Below are 24210 nucleotides of genomic sequence, written 5' to 3'. Positions count from 1 at the left end.
GTTTCGTTTCGAAGCGTTGACCGAGCGACGTTACCATCAAAGAGGAAACCAAAAGACGGGGGGAGGAAGGAGAATGGAGCTGCTTTCCTACCATGCAACACAACCAATTTTAGATGACATTTTACATCGGCGGCAAGCCATCGCGACTCCAAGCCAGAGAGCAGAGATGTCAGCCAGTTTGCTTCAACGCGCCTCTTTGCACTGCAGAGACTAAAGCAAATAAAAAAATCTGAGCTCCCCTTTTTTATTTATTTATTTCTAAGGAAGGGTCCTGGAAGTTTTTTCAAACCTGGGGAATTTGTTCCAGCAGCGATTGGGACTCAGCGCCGACCTGAACCCATCACTGGCGCGGCAGAGAATGAATAATAAGACTTAACCGAACAGAGAGACTCCTCTGAGGTCAGGACACAAACCAGGTCGATCCACGGAGCGTATCGCCGGTGGAAAGGATGCTGTGGTCACACAAAGATGGAACAACCTCTGAGGTGAAAACACCAGCCCTAAATTTATCTTGGACCTTGTGACTGAGGCGCTGAAATCCCAAAAAATAGAAATAAAAATCAGAGCTCAGATGCAACAAATGGTTTGATTAGCAAGCACTGATACATTTTACAAAAACTCACATATGTAGCTTACTGTATAAGAACCTATTAGCTTAAACTATACATATTTTCATAATACATAATCAATTTCCCTCTGGGATTAATAAAGTATTTTTGAATTGAATTGAATTGAATTTTAAGGGTGGCACAAAAACAAGACTTCAATAGGCACTTGTCACAAAAGCGGCTGTCAACAAGGACGATATGAATGAAAAAGTGAAGGCTTTCCAACAGTCCCACGTTAACTCCTAACAAGGATGAAATTAGATCAGGCAGCAGCCCTGGAGTCAGACTGGGTCAGATAGAAGATCAAATGTCCATCTCCCCTGCGGAGCTTTGTAAGCACCACATCAGCACCACTTTTCACCACCAGCTAATTCCCCTAATGGACCTCGCCATATAAAGTCTATATTCCCCTGTGACTAAGTGTGTATGGAAGGCAGAGAGAACCATAGGGGAAGACGATGAATGCTCGATGTGGAAATCACGCCGCTTTTGATCGAGTTTAGAAGAAAACCAAACGCTATGTTCCTAAATGATCAAACCAAAGGGTTCATCAGAGACGAGTCATCAGTTCACATGGACTCAGTTGAAGGTATCTGCCATCAAAATGGACAAAGGTGTGCATCCATGGACAGTCTTAACAAGTAATAATAAACAAACTTTTGTGGGAATGTTAAATTTATCCAATTTGAAAAGATTCCAGTGGGAAGTGACACGCTCATTCGTTTAAAGAGACACAACCTGACTGAAGTACAGATAACAATGTACTACAGCAGCTAAACTGTCCTTTATTCATGGGGCAGCCATATTGGATTTTAACATAGGGGTTGGTCAAAGTTGGAAAGCCAACATTAGGTGGGGCTTTATGTTGTGTTTCCAACTCGAAAGACGTCAGCGAACAAATAAAACGAGATTTTTTTTTCTGCGTCGCTCTTCCCCTGCATGCCTGGGTTTTCTCCAGGTGCTCTGGCTTCCTACCAACTGCGCCACCAAGCCAGTTTTGGAATAATGAGACCAAGCATGTGATTTGTGTGTAGCCCACCTTTACCCTTAGGGCTCCCTAGATTCTATAATGTGGCGGTACTTCTTAACAGTTTTAAACTTCACCACATACATGAAATATGATATTAATAATACTTTTAACATTTAATGAACATTAGCTTTTAACCCCTTTTAAACTGCAATATGCTTTATGAACTACATTAATGCACTAACGTGTCTGTCCGGGTTGCATGTGTGTAAATAAACACTAAGCTGTGATCTTCTGCACAAATTCTAGTGATTTTTAACTGCACATCTGTGAGTAAAAGGCAAAAAAAATATTGCAAGTATTAAACTGATACTTGGCTGACTGGGATTCTTCAACACATTTGCAGTGGTGTCTATTATAAACAAATGCCTTGTCAGTGAATCTCTGTGCGGAAAAAGCTCTGGCACTCCTGTTTCAGGAACTGGTGAGCCAGAGCTGACGGGAGAAGAACACAGCTTTGGAGTCTTACTTCCTGATATTTGGACATCTTGTCTCTGACTGGTCAACAGCAACACGACCCTACCACTGACTCGGTTTTCTCCCCACAAATAACACACGCCTGGAGGAGTTCTGCTGTGTGGTGGAGTTGCTAATGCTAACGTTAGCTTCTACTATTGCTCTCAGAATGACCTTGGGGAGTTGTAGAATCTAAGTGAACTTGGTCTAAGTAACTCGAACGTAAGGATCAGGACAACATTGAAAGTCTACTAGAGAAGAGCTTTGGACTTTTATCCAAATCATATTTATCCCGACGTAGCCAACATGCAGCTAATCTCCGTACGCCTGATCACATGGATGATCACAAGAACCAACTGATTTTTGAGCATAGAAGTAGCCAGCGTTGACAGGATGTCATCAAATGGCACGTTTCTTGTTCAAAGCTAAAAAAACTCACACTGCAATAGGAACCAAAACAAAACTCATCAATATGGGACTTTTTTTTTATTCCACATTGCGATGTGCTCTGTGTCTTGCTTTAAAAATGAAAATTTGGGTCTAAATCTCAACACTACAAAATAAAACTGTGTGGCCAAATCCTCACTATGAGACAAATGGCTCCCATTCTGCAGCAGTAAAATAACCTGTCAGACCTAATTGAAATCTCTGCCAGCCCAAACGTCTTATTACTTCCTCCTTCCACCACTTTGTCCTTGTGCCTCCTTTCTTTTCCCCGCATCCTGTGCTTGCTTTATTTCTCTTTCAGCCTCGCTAATTTGCAATTGATTAGCTGTCGTCTCCCAGTCCCGTGCTCCGCTCCCACCCTACCTCGCTGACACCCCCCTGTTATACCCTCCTCCACCTCCCACCCTGCGCTCTCCTCCATCTACGAGTCAATTTCTCTTTAACGAGCCTTGGTACATTTCTCTCCCCAGGCACCAGAGCCGATCTGTGTAAATAAAACAGAGAGCAGAGCCAAAAATCAATGGGCCTATTACCCTCAGAAAATGCTAAACAAGCAATATTAGCGACTCGCTTGGAAGTGGCAGATGACCGCCTCAACACCCCCCACCCCCAGAAGCATCACCACCACCCTTTCTAAATGCTGAATGCCGTGATAGAAAACACACACATATTAATGTCCAGGCATGCTGCTGTGAGAGTCAAAATAATTTGCTTCCAAAACGCTCACACAAAAACACACACGCCTGCGGCGTGCACACACAGACCGCAGGCAGAAATTAGGGATTCACTCTGCTGACAGAAATCATTCGGCACCACGCAGAGCTGCAGGCCACATTTTACCGCTTCTCATTTTGCCTGCCTTGTCCGTACAAACATAGCACACACAAGCACACACACACACACACACACACACACAAAACAGCAGCAGCAGGCGGCCAGGATTTATAAGAGACACCCCATATTTCATCCGACAACTATGATTAGTGTGCCAGTAAAAAAGCTGCATGTGTGTGCAGCATTCACATGCAGGAACACACACATCCACACAGGAATAAACACACACACACACACACACGAGTAAATGTGAGCAGGCACAAAAATGTGCACAGATTCACAACTAGTGCATACAAAACTAAATAAATATCTAAAATGCCTGCAGACAAACACAAAAACATACACACTGTGTGTAAATATGTGCAGCTTGAATGAGTAGTTAAACACAAACACACACACAAAGTAAGCAGAGTGCATAGTTACAGAAACACACACACACACACAGAGCAAGACAAAGGCAAAACACTTATTATGTCTCCTCATCCCGACACACACACACACACACACACATTTGCGTGAGCGTGTTCGCTGTGGACCATTTATCATGGCAGCTGATGTGTGGTTAACACAGACATTTATGCTAATGACCGTGTGTGTTTAAAACAAGACAGCAGCAAACGTAAAGGCTCGTTAAAGGCCAAATCCTTATTGGCTCCAGTCATTTTTCAGCCCATTATCTTGTTCAATTAAACTGATGAAATTCCTGTTCGCATGTGAAATGATTATCGCCCTCACAAGGCAGCCAACCGCTTCCAAACGGGATGGATGGGCATCTTTTTCTCATTCCTCAGCTATTTGTTTGGGTTTTGTTTCCCTCGTAAATGCAGCAAAGAAATATAACAACATCGCAGGAGTTTTTGCATCAGATTCTGCTTGTGCTTAAAGAAATCTAAACTGTTACTGTTCATGTTCATGAAGGAGGATTTTAAGACATTATTTTCATTCAGATTTGAATGTGTAAAGGGTGATTTTTCCCTTTATTATGAACAGTAAAGGAAAATAAATCAACAAGATCATAACCAACTAAACCCAAGGCCAAGCGTTTGAGTAAAGCTGCTTCTTTTTTTGTTTGTTTGTTTGTTTCATATTTATTCCTGATCCGGCTACGTTGGCAAAAACGTTGTAAAATGAGATGTGGGACTTTTTCAGGTGTAATTCTATTCGGTGTAATAAACAGCAAAAGCAGTTTGAGGGAAGGATGCATGGAGTTGAGTTTCTAACTCTAAAAATGAGCTGCAATTAAAGTGGCACAAAAGACAAATGTTTAGGAAAGCTCTAGTAATGTAAAATCCTTGTTTACTTTTTTATCTCGAGCTTGTGAAATCGTATCCTCTTATAAAAACTAATTAGCATGTGTGAAAAATAGTTTTCATCATTCAGTGAACGAGGCCTTTGCTGCCTCATCTGCATGACACCCAAGCCAGAAGGGGCGCTGCAGATCTCACTTTTAATGCACCAAACAATGGCCACATGTTGGTTGTTTGTTTTCAATACTCAAGAAGGTGAAAACTAATCATGTCTAGGTGTCAAAACCGTATTGTATTTTCTTTTTATTTTCAGCGATATTAGAATTGGACCACTCATCTGCTAGCCAAACACCTAGCTAAACATCTAGCAAAACACCTAGCCAAACGTCTAACCAAACACCTAGCTAAATATCTAGCAAAACATCTAGCCAAACACCTAGCTAAACACCTAGCTTAACATCTAACCAAACACCTAGCCAAACGTCTAACCAAACACCTAGCTAAACACCTAGCTTAACATCTAACCAAACACCTAGCTAAACATCTAACCAAACACCTAGCCAAAAGTCTAACCATTCACATAACTATTCACTCTCTCTTTCTTAACATTTTTTAACCACAATTGTCTATTTTTGCTCATTTTAAATATATTTTTAAACCATTTTCTAAATTCTTTTTTTATATTTTTACATTTTTTGTTTTTGTGAAGCGCCTCGTGATTTTTATCTTGAGAGGTGCTATAGAAATTATATTTTCTTCTTCTTCAAACATCTAGCCAAACACCTAGCTAAACATCTAGCGAACTAAACACCTAGACAAACATCTAACCAAACACCTAGCCAAATGTCTAGCCAAACACCTAGCCAAACGTCTAGCCAAACACCTAGCTAAACATCTAGCGAACTAAACACCTAGACAAACATCTAACCAAACACCTAGCCAAATGTCTAGGCAAACACCTAGCTAAGCATCTAGCGAACCAAACACCTATAGCCCAACAGATTACCAAAATAGTTTATTTTTGTTTAAATGGATTTAAAGTCCAGTAAGTATATATTACTGTAATATAGCAAACAACATTAGGTACCGGTAAGTTTTGATGTGCCAAAATAAAAAACAATTCCATTTCAGCTTCAGACCCACAAAACAGCCATTTTCATTTCACGCAATCCCAGATATCTCTGGTTTGACTGTGTTTACAAGCTAAATAACCAAGCCACAAAGAAACTTGCTTCAGCTCATATTCACGTATATCCATTTGTGACAATTTTGTCCAATTAGTTTAACAAATATGCAATAAATATAGTTTTAGCAATTGTTTTTCAATTTTATTTTGATTTATGGAAATTATCTCTAAACCCCAGTGTAATTCTCGGCGACCCACAGTGGGGTCCCGACCCCCAACTCGGGGAACCACTGGTTTAGACAATTAATGAGGATTATAAAATATTTAAGTCCAAATTTTCCATACATTTTGGTATGTAACTAGTAACTTAATTATGTTGTGTTGCAAAGTGCATCAACAAATAATAAGACGGTTTGTAAAAAAATGTGAATCTGTTTGAAACTCCCAATAAACTAAAGTTTGTCTATTTTCCTTTTACAGCCTTGGAAGAATGTTGGTAATTTTCTTTTGGTAGCAAATCAAAAAAGTAAAACTCAGCCCAAAAAAATAAAACTGCTTCTTTTCAACATTTAGTGTAAAAAAAGAACATCTTACCTGCTTGTGCATCTCGATGTTCAGGCCGTACGACATTTCATAGTACTGGGGGAAAATAGAGATCAAAGCATGGTTGTTATTTTGGGGGCGTTCTTTTGCACGTGCACATCGTGTTACAGATGCAGCGATTGATTAGACTCACCATAACGTAATGTCTCTGCATCTCGGTCTTCTCACTGGCCAGTTTTTCACATTCCAGTTTCAGACTAGGGGGCAAAGAACTAAATAAGTGACCAGACTCAAACGCAGAAGAGAGGCCTGCCTGAATTAAACCAAATAAACAAAACGTGACCAGGAGAGACGACTCGTGGCTCCTGTTACCATGAAGATCTAAACGGGAGTGAAATCTAAAAACAAAAGAAAAGAGCCGTTTGGATGGGCACAGCTTCCTCCTGCTGCAGACGCAGGAACTTACTCAGCATGTGCAGCACAGTAATTACTGAATCAATGGACAAACACACCAACCTCATCATATATTCTTACAGTGTGAGTGGAAGCCAAAACTGGGCCCTCGACAAAAAAGTAACCATATCATGAGAATCCATTTTACGCTAAAGGTTGAGCTTATGGGAAATCTTCAATTCATGAAACGCAGAAAGCTTTTGCGCGTCGTCTAATGAGAAACTCATCAGGTGTGTAATGGACCTTCCAGTTACAGGTAGAATAATGTCTTTCTCACTGTGTTATTAAAGGTACATTATGTAAGAATTTACAGTGATTTACAGATATTTTCTAATGTCTAAAGCATGTTGGAAGGAAGGTTACATTGAAAAACATTTCCTTTTCAAATGGCGGGGGGTTGTCAGCTTGTCGTAGTCTTTGTTTACAATCGTCGGTTCTAGCTAACGCTGCTGCGTCCTTATTTGTAATTCAACACTGGACGCATCAGCGCTTTTTAAGTAACCGGAGCAACACAGAAGTGATTTTTGCAACTCTTAGGAAGCCACGGGCATCTTTCTTCACTCTATCGAGTAAAGAAAGCTAGAGGCTAACACTGAGCTAACGGCGAATTAGAAAACACAGTAGATTCTAAAGAAACCGCAAGCCACTGTTTTACCTTTCACACACACTAATGGGCCATTCCCATCTGCACCGGGTCGGCCCGGGCCGGCTAGCCCCAGTCGGCCCCAGCCTGGCCCGGTTGATTCCACACATCCTTGCCTTAAGCCCATGTGGGCTGATTCTACCCACCAATCAGAGGCTTGCTCTAATGGAAGGTGTGAAGTTGCTGTCAGCAGTGGGTGTGTTGGCCCTGGTCGGCCTGAAGCAGACCCCCTCCAGAAGAGGGCTGAGAATGAGCCTTGGTTGGCCCGGAAAAATACCAGGCCACCCAGATATGTAAACAACCTACGCTACCCGGCCCGGGCCGACCCGGTACAGATGGGAATGGCCCATTAATTAACAACCTGATATTAGAGTGAAATGAATTTACCTACATATCATCTTACTGTGAATGACTCGTCTTCATTTGTAATCTGGAATCTGGTGCTGAGCCGTAGATGGCATCAACCACGAAACTCACGGAACGAGAGTGAAAAAGTCACTCATTTGTTTAGAAACTGGGCTGCAGAACCAACATTTGACCACAGGATGTCATTCTTACTTCATACATAACTGCACCTTAAAAAAAAGCTGGATAATTAAAGATCTAAAGATTTCCAACTCTCCAAATCATCAACTTTTCAGAATAAATAAGTTCGTTTTGATCCAAACATTTTAGAGGTTGTTCATAAACCGCCTGGCTCCTGTTGTTCTGTTGGGGTTTCACTGGGGTGGATGACTGCAGCGATAAGCACGCAGCTCATTACCCCACTTCAGCATGTTCAGCCCCAGGATCGAGCAGAAAACTGGACCACTGGTTCACCTCACCAAGTCACTGGGTAACAATTACAAGGTGACCAGAAGTAGGCAATCATTTTGCACTGCTGTAGCGCCTATGGTTCTGCCCTGCGGCTGCGTATTTCACACTTCATCATGCAGAGTAAAACAGCATTTCACACCACTTGCACTTTCAGAGAGACGTGCATACGAAGGTCAGTGGGTTCTACCTGTGGTTAGTCAATGTCGGCCACTGATAGATCTGAGGCAAATGATGGAAGAGTATAATCTCCATATGGAGCGGTTTGGAGGAGCACTTTCATCTTCAGAGGATGAGAACATTCCAGCTAAGGTGGTTTCACTCGTCAACCATAACCTGAACCAAAATCACTTTCTGTCTAGTATTTCATGTTATTGCATCATGCATTTTCCAAGGGTACTGGTCATATTGCTGGAATTAAACAAGACTGGTGCAGGCCAGTGTCAAAGACACCACCTGTTTTCTAACTTTTCCAGCTTTTAAATGATAAATATCATAATTGCTATATCAAATTTTTACTTTATAATTATTTTTATCATGTGAAATGTTTTAAAGCAGGTTCATGTAGCTAAAGGTCACTGAAAATAGCTTTTTTCACTATAGACAGGAGCCTAAGAACTAGAACATTCATAGAGGCTTTTCTGCCAGTGAATAAAATGAATTTAGTTTCTTCTGAGTCAGTTAATTAATCACAGCAGCTCGACTTTTAGGCAGGCTGACTGATGAGAAGGTTGATCCCATCCTCCATCCTACCTGTGATACTGGGCTTGCAGGAACTGGAACTCCTCTTTGATCCGGTCGCAGGACTCGGTGACGGTGAACTTGAACGGCTGCCCCGGCTGGTGTGGGACCTCAACCGGAATCAAAGAGCGTGCGAAAGAGAGAGAGCAAAGAACTGAGCCACCAAAGTTCAGAGTCATGACACATCAGGCAGGACCGTACCCTACAATGGACCTCTGTGATCGAAATTCCCTCCACACACACACACACACACACACACACACACACACACACACACACACACACACACACACACACACACAAACAGCTGCAGAAGTTGGACAAGAAGCGCGATTGTCCGTGCGCCCTCGCGGTGGCACGGAGACTGGATCTTAAGCGATTACGCACCAAGCGCGCTGCTGTTAATCTGCGCTCTTCAGAAACAAGCTCACACACACACACACACACACACACACACACACACACACACACACACACACACACACACACACACACACACACACACACACACATGCCTTGTAGCTCACTACTTACCGGATGGCGTGCCGGCGGGTACATCTTGCTCAAATCTCGAATCATTAAAACGCGTTTTGAAAGTTCATCCACACTGAAACGAGGCGCGCGAACCGATCTTCCGCTGTGCGTAAAAAGGTCAGTCAGTGGCCAGCTGAGGGGCAACGAGCAGGTTCCAGGAACAGTGACGGCATCCTGGTCCCCTTGGCTAAAAGTCCGTTTGAATGGATCAGAATAGAAGTTGATTCTGTCTTCTGTAAAAAAATCTCCTGCGCGCGTAAATCTTAATATTCTCCAGTTGGACCCAAAGATTTTCTTTCAATTTTTCTACAGAACATCAACTTTTCTGCTCATGATGGCGCAGCCGCATGCCCAGGACTGCGCGTCTCCAGATGGCTCCGTTGTCACGCTTTAATCGGTGTGTTTCCTCCAGCCTCCTTTACGGTTCGCATCCGCGCGCAGCGACGACCGGGAGACACCTCACCAACTGTAGCAGTCTGCCTCCGTGACGCCAGCTTTAGAAGCAATCAGTCGCGCGGCCGCAATTACACATTCACAACATTCACGGGAGCTCGGACCGTGACGTCGGGACGTGTAGTTTAATTCACATTAGTGGATAATAAGTCCTACAGATGCGCGTCTGACGTGAAGAACTACAACTTCCCGACTCCTCCGCGAAGCACCCCCTCCCCTAAAGCCAATGGCATGTGGTCTGAAGGAGGAGGATGGTTTTAGGGACAGCCAATGGCGATGAAAGGTGAACTCACTGCGTCGCATCCTTGTGTCTGTCATCCGCGAGCTGTCCAATCACATCCAGGCAGGATGCGAGTTCTGCAGACCCCCACGTGGGGAGCTCGAGCTGGAACAGAAGATGCTGCAAGGATGGATCTAGAGACCATCAACTGACTTGTGATTTTTAATTTGAGAAAGAAAAAACTTCACAATTGTCTCCATGTTTAATTGCATCTCATATTATGAGTCTGTTCACGTGTTCCAGCTCACTAAACTAAACCCGCCTGCACACAAACATCAGAAAAAGTCGTTTATTAAACTAATTCAGCGTTAAAATGACTGCATCAAACAGCGTTTGTGACAACTGTCCTTTGTTGTGGGACACATTCAAATAAATGTGATTAAAAATGAAGGATTGTTTCTGTCTCTTTCACTTGCAGAGCACAGATCTAATGACAAACGTACCTTAGATGGTGGATGAACACTGGAATGCTGTTCAGTTTACTCACGGTATGTTTACATTAGAAGCAGCAGAGCTAGGTTTGTTTTTGTAATATTAAGAAGCATAAATGTGATTGGGTGCTGTTCTATTCTACACTTTGGTCAGAAATTAACATAATTAACAGCTTTTATTATTCAAATTAGATTTCAATAGAGGTGAGCCAGAGCAGAGAGGAGCAGCACCCGGAGGGCTTTGGAGTTATTTCATCTCGTCTCTGGTTGGTTAACAGCAACACGACTCCACCTCGGACTCTGCTTTGCTGTTGATGTTTTATTTCCACAAATAACTCAAACCTGTAGGAGTTCCTACATGATGTGGAGTTGCTAACGGTTAGCTTTGCTGAGACGTGCTCTGCTCTCTCCTGGATGCTAAATCAGCAACAGCCTTCCCTGTCATGAGCCAAGATGCATGAGTCCAGTTTTCAATGCGGCATTAATCTGGCGGGCTTTTATAATCCAAGCGTTTTATTTTCGTCTGTTTTTATATTAACTAGCAGCAGCTAATGTCAAAAATAGGCGTGGAAGACTATTTTCACTGATGGCCTTCATGTAAAACTCAGTGACCAAAACTAAAAAAGGACAGGTAAAAACAGGTTGTCAGTGAACTTTGTCTTTATGATTTTGATCTTAGCATTAGAGGTAATCGAGAACGTCTATTGCAGATTATTTCTTGTCAGTATGACATGTTTCTATGTCAGATTAAGCATAAATTAAAGGCTGCAAACATAACACCCAATATACTGAATTTGTGTCACAGCTAAGGAAAACGACCATGTCTCTGAATTCTCGACTAATTCTTGTTAAACTATATTGCTGCTGATGAGAATTTGTGATAAATGCATAAATGAATGTGTGCATATTTAGATATTTTAATATAGTTACAGCATGCAGATAAATGGAATGTGTGTGAGCTGCTTTAAAGACTCAGAACGAGCTTTGCAGCACATTTTTGCTGTTTTAACATTCAAGTGCTACAATCCTGTTAAGGCTGCTGAGTAAGGTGAAATGTTACAACCAGGACACTTACAGCTTCCCCATTCACTTTGAGGGAGTGAGTGTACATAGTATGTCCGCTTGCATTTGTGGCTTTTAGTTTATGTTGGGTGTGCGTCGATGAAACGTGCTGTTGCTGGCTCAGCAGCTCTCAAATGCTGCCGTCAGTCATTTAGAGGAACTAAATAACTGACAAAGAGAAAAAGTCTTAATCGTCTTTTGCTGCATCATGCTCCCTTTTCTGATCTTTTAGTTTCAGCCGTTTGCAGAAGCGTCTCCGCCTGCCTTAAAAAATAATTCTACAACTGGATGTTTTTTTTTCTTTCATTTATTCTCTTGCATGCACACAAATCTACAATATGACACCACATCAGTCTCTGTTCCCCGCGCTCGCCTCTGTTTTCTGTTGTCTCTGCTGCTCCCTCACACATACACAGGCGTGTAAACACACACACACACACACACTCACACACACATCCATTCAAATACACATCTCTATCTAGCACTCATACAAACTAATATCTCAGGTAAGCACAGGGCCTAGAGTGACCTGCTGTCGGGGTGCATGAATCCACTAAGGCTGTGAAAAGGTAATATTGCGCCCTCCCTCCAACTCCTTCAAGGGCCGAGGCTTGATGTGGACGAGCGGAGGAGGTGCAGAGGTGAGGGAGGGGGCAGGTGAGGAGGAATAAACAGATTTATTTGCCTGCGCCCCTCTCTGATTATTTTGCCCTGCCTTTTGTTCCAGACCTTATGAAACCCAAATGTCAAGTGAGGCGAGGGCCTCATATCGAGTCCTGTCAATCACGGCCCTCGCCGCACCTGAAGATCGGATGCAGGATTATTGGCTTCAACACAAGGGCTGCCTGTGCTGCCAGGCACGCAGACGCTTCGACAGCCTAGTATGGGTTTTTTTCTTTTTTCTAAAGAGGAGCTTCATTTGGCGGCTGATGCGCAGGTGATTGCAAGGGAACAGATTTTGAGGGTAGCAAGCTGAATGTGTGTGTGTGTAAGGGAGGTGCAGAGTGGCTTATCAAGGGTGGCGGGGGATTACGAGGGAGGAAGCATGCTTGACATGGGTTGTGGTGGAAAGTGGGTGTTAAGGACTCAGGACCTGTACGTCTGGTTCAGAATAATGATGCAAACAGAAAACCTGCGTCGTTCTCCCGTTTCTCCCCAACAAACACACAGTTGTCAGAAACTGCAGCGACTAACTTTAGAGACACAGGAGATTTGCAAAAGTATTCCAGGAAGAATCCGCATTTCAGGAACAATGCAGAAAACGGGAGGTCCAACCGAGCCACCAAAGTGAGACGCTGCATGGGAAAAGCCGCAAAGCAGCCGACTGGAAGCAAAAAAGCAATAAAATTATATTTGTTGTGATTTCTTCGCAATTTTGAGCAATAGTGGTTATATTATAAAAACAATCATGTTAATGTTAGGGACTTGTTAATGCAAGGTAAAAATGTTTCATGTTTTAATCAAAAACCTCCATTTAAGTTTAGAGCATGTTTCAGCGTTATACAAGGTTTGCCCTAAGTTGTTGTTACCAGGCAGAAGAAAGGTCAGAAAAACCATCTAAATGTTTAAGAGTGACGACAACAACTCAACATAAAGACTAAAGTCAAACAGACAAAAAGAGAAAACGTGGTTTGAGTGGTAAAAATAGCTATAGCCAGCCTTAGGGAAAGGATAATTGTGAAATACGCCATCATTCAGGTGACCGGGAGAGCGGGGGTGTGAAGTTAACGTGGTGTTCGATGACCAGAGGAAGTGTCGTTTTTTACAGCGCTCCTTAGAAGATCAAAAAAGCAGCAGCAGTAACAGAGTAGTGAGGGAGTTCCCGCCACTTTTTTGGTGTTGGGAGTTTATAAAAGTCGATTATGAAGCTGCGTCAACGCCGCTTATTTCCACTTCACCATTAAAGGTTGAATATGGATCACGGACACTACGGCGACATCTAGTGTGTAGAGGTGGTAGTGCAACAACAGAACACATTTTCCAGCCGTCGGGGCGTTGGTTCACTGCCGACACGTGAAGTGGCCAGCCAGCACCACATCCAGGGTAAGGGTAGCCTAGTGAACTAGACCAAATTCTTGCTTTGCAAACTTTGGTCTAGGCACGCTCCACTGGAACCTCTGCAGCTCCTACCAGGACTCTGGCTAGCCAATCACAGCTCTCTAGAGGGGTTTCAAACACATAAAGAGCTGTGATTGGTCCATAATGGTGGGCCAATCATAGTGCTCTATCTGCTTAGTGAACAAATCACAGAGCTTTATCCGCTTTGTGGGCCAATCAGGGCCCTCTATATGCCTGGTGGGTGGGATGATGCAACAGAGTGAAACAAGAGGATGTCACATTCATTGTCCAGTGGAATGCGGAGATCATTTGAAAGACAACGGTAGAACCCGCCCCACAACCGAGAGCCGTCAATGGAGCGTGGCCAGACTAATAATACATTTATTTAGTCTGGCTTGCCAGGCTAGGGTACGGGGTGACTTCTACTAATACGTTTACGTCTCCTGGGTTCAGAAGCAGCTGCTTACAGCCCCAGCCTCGCCTCGTCAAGCGAACTTGTTACGGCAACAGTGCCCCCTATTTGCTGGTATGCAAATATAAACCCCGTGTCGTGCCCGTCAAAATAAAATTTATATATATATTTTTTTAAATATTGCTTCTATAGGAAAAACTGCACCTTCAATCTGCACACTTCTAAACACCACATGGAGGTTTTCTTTATTTATCTTTTTATTAAAATGTTCCATATTCCACCTTTAATGTCTTTTTTTTTTTATTTTTATTTTTACAAATGTCTGTTGTTTGAGTTACAACCAATCAGTATGAAATTACCACAAAACCTGCCTAGTACTGGGCCAGTTCAGGTACTTGGCTGGTCCCTGAATTGGCCTGGAAACTCATCCTTTCAAGCTGGGCTGGTGGAATGGAGTCACGCCGATACGGAGAAGATCCGGTACAACTATCCGACATCAGGCCTAAAATTTAGAGTAGAGTAGCTGCTCCTTCACATTGAAAGGACCCAGTTGAGGTGGTTTGGTCTTCTGGATGCCTTCCATGTGTCAGACACACCTCTGCGGGGGGACACCTCCTTGTGGAGAAGGATTATATCATACAGCCCATCTGGGAAAGCCTCAGAGTCTCTTCCAACTGGGATCTCTGCTTCGCCACGATTCGATCCTAAATAAGTGACAGAAGATGAATCGCTGAATTTGGGTAAATGTTTAACAAAGCAAGCTTCAATTAAGAATGTTCAAAATTCACCACGACTTTTGCTCAGCGTGTGGCAGCTGCAGCAGTCACCGTGAAGACTGGCCAGTTTTTCCCACCGTAACCTTTTCAAGTCTAATCTTCCCTCAACTCCGCTCCAGCACTCGTCAGACTCGCCGCATACAGAACGCTGGTGTGAATGCACTCATAGTTTTGCACTTCATGCAATGTTTTCCTTGCTTTACTCCACCTGCGCCTCCTCAAATCCAGTTTGTTATGGAAGCAGCTTCTGGTTTACCCCCTCTAAAAATAAAAATAGAAAAGTTTTAAGACCGGAGATGATGGGATGGAAAAACAAACCGCCTGAATGAAAATCAATGATATGAATCTATAATAACTGAGGTAGCGACTGTATCCAGTCAGAGAGTCCTAGCCTATGTGGAAAAAGCTTTTAGAAGCTTTTAATGCAGCATAAAACTATCTTAGTGATTTTTATCTAATTTAACTGGTGCATACAGGTTTTATACCCCACTGTTTACTGGTTTTATAGCCGTGGTTCTTCCCCCATTTACAGGATCCTAAATTCATCAGCCAAGAGTAACGTCTATGAGGCGTTTCCACGTCGGCTGCAAAGTGCAAGACGTGCCAGTCAGGACTTAGATGGCATCAACAAAGAAGATTGGGTGGTAATGAAAAAGAGGGGTCCCAGGAAAAAAAATCATCCTTCAGCAAAAATGCTGCTGGAGCCAAACCGCCTGTTCTGAAAAGGATCGCTACGAAAAACACCCAAAATGCAGTTTAGACGGCTGTTTGGATAAATATTCTACATTTATACGTTAAAGGGGCGGAACACTAAAATAACATTTTAAAATCTCAGTTCTGATTATAATCGGTCACTCTGAGTTTTTCATTCAGGCTGAACATGAAAATAGTCTCCTACACCTATCTCCTGCATCAGCTTGTGACAGAAAATAGACAGATCTGCGTCACACCGTCACCTAACATTCATGGACTCACCCGTCCTGACTGTTGTTGGTTTAGCCTCTCAGAAACAGCAGAGCATGTCTTAGCTAGCAGAGGCTAACTGTTAGCGTTAGCAAATCCACCACACTGCAGAACTCCTATAGGCTGGCGTTGTTTGTAGAGATAAAGCATCAACGGTGCAAGTCAGTGGCAGAGTTGCGTTGTTGTTATCCAATCCAAGGCAAGATGTCCAGATATCAGGAAATAAGACTCCAAAACCCGCCGTCTGAACCTCAGCTGTGATGTGGCTCAAATCCAGTACCTGGTTTGTTTCCCCAGAGTTCCCCTTAAAGGCATTCATTCCTGCTAGAGACCGCTGCAAACGTACTGACAAAATGAGTGAACCACACCTTTAAAGTGAAATAAGAAAAATACTACAATGCACATTTTTCTATGAAAATTTAAATAAACAAATACTCTGTCCTCTCACTTTCATGTTATAATCTGAGCACTGAAGTCTGATACTAATAAAGTACCTGTCTGTTATTTGTGTGTTGGGGGTTCAGTGTCTATTTAATCTTTCTTCAATGAGCATTAACCACTGGTTCGTGTTCTTAAATCTCCCGTCTTTACAGCAAGCGACGTCTAAATCCCCCACGGTTGCCCCTTTAACACGTCATTAATCCCTGGTGGCCGTCTCTTTGAACGCAGAGCTTGTATGAAGGGATAACCAGACCTCCTCAGACACGGAGACAGAAAGGCGGAGGCAGCGCCATGCTGGATTTACTCCGCAAGCAGCAGGTTAATCCTGCCTCCACACTGAGAGAGCAAGAGGAAGGTGTGTGTGTGTGTGTGTGTGTGTGTGTGTGTGTGTGTGTGTGTGTGTGTGTGTGTGTGTGTGTGTGTGTGTGTGTGTGTGTGTGTGTGTGTGCCTGTGCCTTTATTGGAGACAGTAAAAGATCGGCTCCATCTCAGTAACGACTCTTGGGGAACATCAGCATCTGGTGCTCAAAGTCATCCGGTTCCCCCTGAAACGAGCGTACAGCTTGCTGCCATTTCTTTATTAGATTACAAATGAAAAGATGCAAGAGCGAGTGCCGATAAAAACTGAAACAGCATGGAGCGACCAGATGACAAACAGGCCAGGATGCTGAAAGCAGGAGAAAAAACAAACAATTAACTGGAAGAGAAACAATGACGTCCTGAATCAGAAGTGCTAATGAGAGCTGCAGAAACACGAAAGGTTTAGTAAACTGTCCAGCTCTGGACTATATTTAGCATCAGTATGAATATAAATGTGGAGTGCTTTTCACATAATGCTGTTTTAGCTGATGCTGCGGGTCCTGCCCCCTGCTGAACATTCTTATCTTTAAATGTGTGAAAAACATTTTTATTGGCTAAAAGAAACGATCCAAAATCAAAGCCGCCCCACGAGGGGCTAGCTGAGTGCTTCTGATGATCCCTCTTCATCCACTTATGGGCTTGAAATATTTACAGGTTGCATGGTGGTGCAGTTGGCTGCACTGTTGCCTCGCAATGGGAAGGTTGCAGGTTTGAATCCTGGCTGTGGCCATTCTTCTTGGAGTTTGCATGCTCTCCCAGTGAATGCAAGGGTTTCTCCACATACTTCAGTTTCTTCCATGAGCGAGTGACTGAGTGAGGATTATTGTTGTCTTGCTAGCTGCTAACAGCAAATTGCTCCTTGACCAGATGTTGATGGAAGAACTTTGATTTGGCGACGGTGGCACAGGAGTTAGGTGCTTGCCCCGTAACCAGAAGGTTGCAGGTTCAAGCCCCGCTCAGTCTGCCGTTGTGTCCTTGGGCAAGACACTTAACCCACCTCGCCTGCTGGTGGTGGTCGGAGGGACCGGTGGCGCCGGTGCTCGGCAGCCTCGCCTCTGTCAGTGCGCCCCAGGGCAGCTGTGGCTACATCGTAGCTCATCCCCACCAGTGTGTGAATGTGTGAATGACTGATTGTGTTGTAAAGCGCCTTGGGGGGTTCCAGGACTCTAGAAGGCGCTATATCAAATACAGGCCATTAACCTTTTACCATTTGATTTTGGAGCGGAGGTCTACGTCTTAAAGTGTGATATTTTCAGAAATGCGAATCAAACAAGATGGATCCGCGCTCCAAGGAATGTGAAATACCAGCTGAATCTGGTATCTGGTAACACCACTCTCTTTCTCACCGTGTGGTGTGTGGATGAGTGTCTTTCTATATCGGTGAAGATTTAAACGGGACACACACTCCTACTGTTGTGTAGTTAAGTGACACTAAGCAGTGTTTTACCCTTTAAACGATTCCTCATAAGGTGGGATTCAGCGATGGTGTTGGTAGAAACTTTACCAACGTCACATGCGTCAGCACTCTGCAGCCCTCTGCCGACTAGAAACATCAGCTTTGTGGAGCGGGTCGGTGTTCCATGGGGCGCTCTTTACCTGCTCAGCTGCTGTTAGCTATTTCCTGTGCCAGTAGCTAATAAAAGGCTCACAGTTAGCTTTTTCAGTTTGCCAGCCATCACTAATAATAAGAATATGTTTTTTTTTGTTGGCTTCATGACGGAGCCTGAAGTTAAAATTCAGAAAGTAACGTCTTTGAAGGTGAAGCTAAGAGCTAAAACCAGAGTAAAAATGACCACAGCCAACGCTCATTTGAGGAAGCTGAAGAAGGCAGTGACGTCACAGGACTGATGGTGACCTGGCTTTGTTGTTACTGGACTTTCATGTTATCGCTAGCTACAGCAGGCTACAGCAGGGCTGTTTATGACTATTTCAACCAGTAGGAGCAGCAGGACAGAGTAGCTGGAAATGGTTAGAGTTACTTTAAAAGGGTCCAATCATTTAAAACCACGTTTAAATGATAAATGACCCGCACTTGTATAGCGCCTCTCAGAGAAAGGACTCCGAAGCGCTTTACACTACAGTGTATCATTCATCCATTCACACACACATTCACACACTGATGGTGATGAGCTACGATGTAGCCGCAGCTGCCCTGGGGCGCCCTGACAGAGGTTTACCTTGTTGTTGTTGAGTGTAGGCAGCTTAGAGAATCTAATGTAGCATACCCAAAAGTCTGTGCCCTCTCTGACCTGCTTTTCTCTGCAAATAAGTGTTCTAACGGCCGCAGAGAAACACCACTTTGCATCTGCATGTCCACCAACATCAACGATATATACAGTAAATGCTGATTGGGGTAATGCTAACCAAACAACACTAGCCAAAGATATTCCTAAAGCTACCTAAAGCTACCGCTAACACAGAGCCGTGTCCAGGACTTTTAAAATGGGGTGGCCCATGTGGGGCACTTGTTTATGCATGGGTGGCACCAATGGTTATGCTTATTTATGTATTTACACAAATCGTTTATTTTATTTTTTTTTACATTTTTGAGTTTCACGTTGCACAATCACCATTTTTTCTCTTCATTTTCTAGTTTTGTGGTGGTTAGCAAGTCACCCTATCTCCAGCGGTCAACGGGCAATCAGGCGGGGTACACCCTGGACAGAGAGCCATTCCATCGCAGGGCAACACAGAGACACACAGGACAAACAATCACACACACACACACACACACACACACACACACACACACACACACACACACACACACACACACACACACACACACACACACACACACACACACCTAAGGACAATCTAGACAGACCAATCAACCTAACAGTCATGTTTTTGGACTGTGGGAGGAAGCCGGAGAACCCGGAGAAAACCCACGCATGCACAGGGAGAACATGCTAACTCCATGCAGAAAGATCCCAGGCCGGGAAGCGAACCCAGGACCTTCTCACTGCAAGGCGACAGCTCTAACCACTGCACCACTGCGCAGCTGAGAGAAAAACAACGAAGGAGAATGTCGCAGCATCAGCTTCCAGGATGTGCTGGGAATATCCAGACATTGAATGAATGCCCCTCCCGCCCCAGCTCTTCTTTTACATTTTGAACAATTACAATTTGATCACTAACTATAAATTGGTTTCAAGTTTGGGACGTTCACACCTTAAATACAACAAAAGCCCTCTATTACACAAGACAGTGGTCGTAAACAGGATTTCAGGCTAGTTTTTCCTCTCTTATAAAGAAACGTGTTGCCGTGCATCTGCCTTGAAAAGTGCTGGTCTGCCTTAACCGCTGCGAGGTTTTGTCCTTCTTAACATTCCAGTCATGTGTAACACAAGTAAAGGTAATCACTGTTTTGTTTAAAGTATCACATTCACAAGTCTGCAGGGAGGCTGATAACTTTTCCTTTACATTTTAAAGTCCTTGCTTCTGTCTGCTGAGCAGAAGAGTCTCCGACGGGCGCTTGGACTTTTAACATTCTGTCTCCTCTTCAGTCTAAGACTAATCAGCCACTCGGTGGGGCTCTGGCTGCTAACCAGGACTAATTCTGCCTCCTGCTGGCTGGTGACACACACTGGGACAGCCGTGATTGGCTGTTACGCACCAGGAGGTACACCTCTGATTGCCTGCTTAGCATATTTTCTCCCCTCATTCTGATGGCACATACGTGCTCTTATCCTTATTGCAAATTGCAGAGCGAAGTGGAAGTTACAGATGATGGGAAGCGCGGGCTTGTGTGAGCTCCAATGAAAGGGTTTGAGTCAGAAAACGGCGTCCAAACTAATTATAACCCCCTCCCTTTGTCTTTTTCTGCTTTTGTATTTCATTATTGCACCTTTTCCTTTTCTCTCCGCCGCCGCGGCACAGATCAGACAAAATGTCACCTCTGAAAACTGCCACGAGCTAATTAGCAGTTAGCCATGTTTGTGTTCTTGACTGATGACAAGATCATTTACTCCGGTCTCCAGCTGGCTCTGCTTGTCGGAGCCATCTCATTAACATGGCAAATTAGTCCCGCTCAGTCAGGGTTCTGCCTCGCCCAATGACGACGGCCTGGAATGTAAATCGATCTGCAGGGCGGGAAACGGAAACCACAGAACGGCGGCGAAGAGGAGGGGATCAGATGTGTTGTGTAAAGTCAAAATTAAAGTCGACTTGTTTACAGACACAAAAAAAGGACATTTGAGCTTCTTTGAGGATCGCCTCTCTGTTCCGAGGCGGCTGGCGCGTTGCCGTGTAAAATCAGAGTTTTTATAAGAGCATCACGCGTAAACTGATGAACAGTCACTCTAAATTTGTTGGTTCGTTTCCTACAAAAATTACGCTTCTTTCCACACTTAATCAAGCTGAGCCCTTCCTCAAATCAGTGCAAGGTCACAGACGAGTGTGTTTATGAATAAAATAAAAACAAGCAGCACCGCCTTGCAAAAGAAGCTTGCTTGTCATCGTTGCTTTGTTGTTCTGAACTCATCAGGAATTTCCCCCAATCAGCAGGAAGCTGTTGATCAAGCTGCAGAAAACATGTTTAAACGTCTTGGCTGTGGTTTATTGTTTGAACCAAAAGCTGCTTTGGTCTCGTCTGATGCAGAGAGACGAACGGCCGAAGCTCTGGGATCTCCACGTGGGTTGGTCACACCGGAGGTGCAGGAGGTCTCCGCCTCGCCCCGTCTTTTCTCTGTGTGTTTTACTCCTTCAAGTCGATCTCCGAACCTGCCTCTGTCTCTGGTTTCATTTGCCGGCAGGCTGGGCAGCAGGGAGGGAGGGGGATGGGGGGGTAAAGGACGGAGGTGGAGAGAAGGAGGGGGAGCGGTAATGTAAGAAAATTGGAGGATTAGACGGCGAGCCCTCTTCCTGTCTGGTACAACCCCCACCTCCATCACCTCCACCTCCACCCAGCCCTCAGACTATAATAACACTGACAGCCAGCCCCCCTGCCTCTCCTCTCTCCTTTATCCCTAACAGATCCGTCACACCTCTTCATTCCATCGAGCTTCATTTTCTCCCCTTTCTTTCCTGCGGATCTGAAACCCAGACTCCTTCCCTCGTACTCCATCTAAAAGCTGGATTACACTCCATTTGTGTCCAACTTCCTTTTTCATCCTCGCCGTTCTCCTCAGTTACTTCCCATCATCACCAACTTTTATTACCGTCAAAAGGATGCGGTCCACACTTAAAAGTCATGTGTGAGCTCAACACTTATGAAGAAGTATGATCCAGATTTTCATCGGTCTCGGTTTCTGTACGAGTGGAGGGAACATGGCAGCAATGGCAGCAGCGGGTGGAGGCTGAGATATGAGCCAGGGTTTCAGAGCGCGCGTGGAGGGGTCTGAAAGAGTCTAAATGGATCTGCGATTGGACTCTCTGAGGTCGTCATCAGCCCAGATTGAAGGCCATTAGGGCCTATTTAAAAGAATTACTTGCAGGATGCAATCAAAAACCCTGATAGGTAATCAATGGCAACCAGATCAGGGCACAAAGGCAGTCCATGCGTCTCAATCAGCCACCATTCAGCGGGACAGGGAGATCGGTCCCGGCCACATACTGCATTCAGTTGTAATGCATGCATCTGCACTCAGGCAGCACATCATCTACAGCCACGAGCACCTGAGGCACATGTATACACACACACTCACGGAAACACACCGTTAAAGCTTCAGAACGGTACATGCACACGTTAGGTTGGTCTTCAGAGGGGCGAGTTATTCAGCTCTGCTCGGAGACAGCGATTTATCAGGAGGCACGTCATGCCTCCGACGCCACCCCCTGAGCTGTAAATGAAGAATTACAGGGCATAAAGAACAGAGAGAGATGGAGAGGGCAACAGAGAAAGAGGGAGGAAGGATGAGTGGAGAGGAGGGAGGGATAATGGAGTGAAGGAGGGTAGCAGGCTGCAGACAGACAGCTTGATTTATTAGACCTTCTAGTTAACAGGCCTTCTACACGGACACACACACACACACACACACACACACCTACAGCTTTCAGTGAAAGTGATGAGATGGGAGAGCTTGGTAATGCTGCTCAATGATGCGTACGCCGTTTAGTTCAGACTGAGCGCGCCCGTCTCTCCAACCATGCCAGCTCGCAAAATGCCCCAGCAGGCGGGGGTGAAAATAAATAAATAAATAAATAAATAAAGAAGAAGATGGAAGAAAAAACTGAGAAAAAAGCACCAAGGCCACAGATTGGGTCAACATGCCGGGATGATAAACAGAGCAGAACCCTCAAAGCAGGCCAGCTTTCTGAGCGGTGAAATTAGCTGTAGGGGCTTCATGGGTGCATGCAAACAAGCACTCATACGTATACAAACAGAGACAGACGCTCAAGAATGTGCAATAACTCGATTTATTAGGTTATATACACCAGAGCATATAGATGGAGAAACACGTATACCAACAGGAACAATAACAGTCCTGACATGATAAAACACCATCAGGACGGGGAAATGAAGCACGCGGCGCTACCCTGCAATAAGATTACGGGCCATCGGCCCTCAGTGGGTTTGCCAGCGGGAGTCCCCAGTATAATAAAATCAGATTAAAGGACAATCATATTTATTTCTAGTATATACAATATATCAAGGTTACTCAGTAGCTCTTATTATGATAGGACGTGCGAAGGCAAGCCTCTGTGTGCTCTCCCTCCTCTAAGTTGACATTAGGCTCTGTTTAATGAGCTTCAGGTGTCAGCGAGGCGGGAACGTAACGGGATGTGTTGCCGAGGCTTATTGATTTATTGTTTTTCAAAGAAGTTTTTGTACTTTTGTTATTGCCTGGCTGCCACAGGTAATTTCATTTCAAAAATCATTTCAGCTGCGGGATGGCGTGGAAACGTGTTTGCAGCCAGACAAAAATAAATGAATGAATGAATGAATACATAAATGAATGAATGAACAAACGAATGAATAAATATATATATAAAAGATCAACAGATGAATAGTGACAGGCAGGCAGCTAAAAATACATCGCATGTTTTATCCACCACAACTTTCAAACATACCTATTCTAATGCAGTTTACGTTTTCTTTTGTCTTAAAACTTGAAGTTTTTCAGCCGGCCGAGAAGCGGCGCGTTCAGGACGCGTCCCAGAAGTACAGCGTTGCATCATTCAGCTAAATGTAAGCTTCAAGTCGACTTTACACGCGCTACGCCTCCACGGTGCATCAAGCTCATGAGTTCAGATCGGGTCAGACAGGATGTCAAACACCAGTGCAGTGTAAAACCAACCAACTTTCAAAATAAAAGGCACGTGCAGATTTCCTTTTGCTTAACTAATGAAAACACTACCTGTGAAACCCCCGTAGCCGAGGTGAACGGAGCAGAAATGATAAACCAGAGGTGTTTTGGGTCTTTCCCCTTGCTCGTTTTCAGGTGAACTGACAAAATTCAATTCAAGTTTATTTATAAAGCGCCAAATCACGACAAGAGTCGTCTCAAGGCGCTTCACATAATAAACATTCCAATTCAGGTCAGTTCATTAAAGCCGGG

General features: G+C 44.1%; 1 protein-coding gene across 5 annotated transcripts in view; it reads right to left on the bottom strand.

Moving 5' to 3' along the window:
- The window catches only part of LOC107394311 (transducin-like enhancer protein 4), a 79854-nt gene that overhangs the window by 40362 nt on the left and 15282 nt on the right, over positions 1–24210 (bottom strand). The window contains exons 1-5 of one of the 5 annotated variants that reach the window (XM_054731670.2): positions 14957–24210; positions 9473–14872; positions 8951–9048; positions 6482–6545; positions 6340–6384 (exon numbers count right to left, since the gene is read on the bottom strand). The exon at positions 14957–24210 is cut by the window's right edge and continues 15277 nt beyond it. In XM_054731670.2, the coding sequence (XP_054587645.2) occupies positions 6340–6384; positions 6482–6545; positions 8951–9048; positions 9473–9517 (252 nt within the window). In that variant the 5' untranslated portion in view covers positions 9518–14872; positions 14957–24210. Of the gene's footprint in view, positions 1–6339; positions 6385–6481; positions 6546–8950; positions 9425–9472 lie in introns of those variants that run through there. The other 4 variants (XM_015973207.3, XM_015973208.3, XM_015973205.3 and 1 more) reach the window with 4 other exon arrangements.

The sequence above is a fragment of the Nothobranchius furzeri genome, chromosome 17 (genome assembly GCF_043380555.1).
Source record: "Nothobranchius furzeri strain GRZ-AD chromosome 17, NfurGRZ-RIMD1, whole genome shotgun sequence".
In the NCBI taxonomy this organism is placed as follows: Eukaryota; Metazoa; Chordata; class Actinopteri; order Cyprinodontiformes; family Nothobranchiidae; genus Nothobranchius; species Nothobranchius furzeri.
Note: the sequence above shows the minus strand (reverse complement) of the source record. Positions and strands in the feature narration are given on the sequence as shown.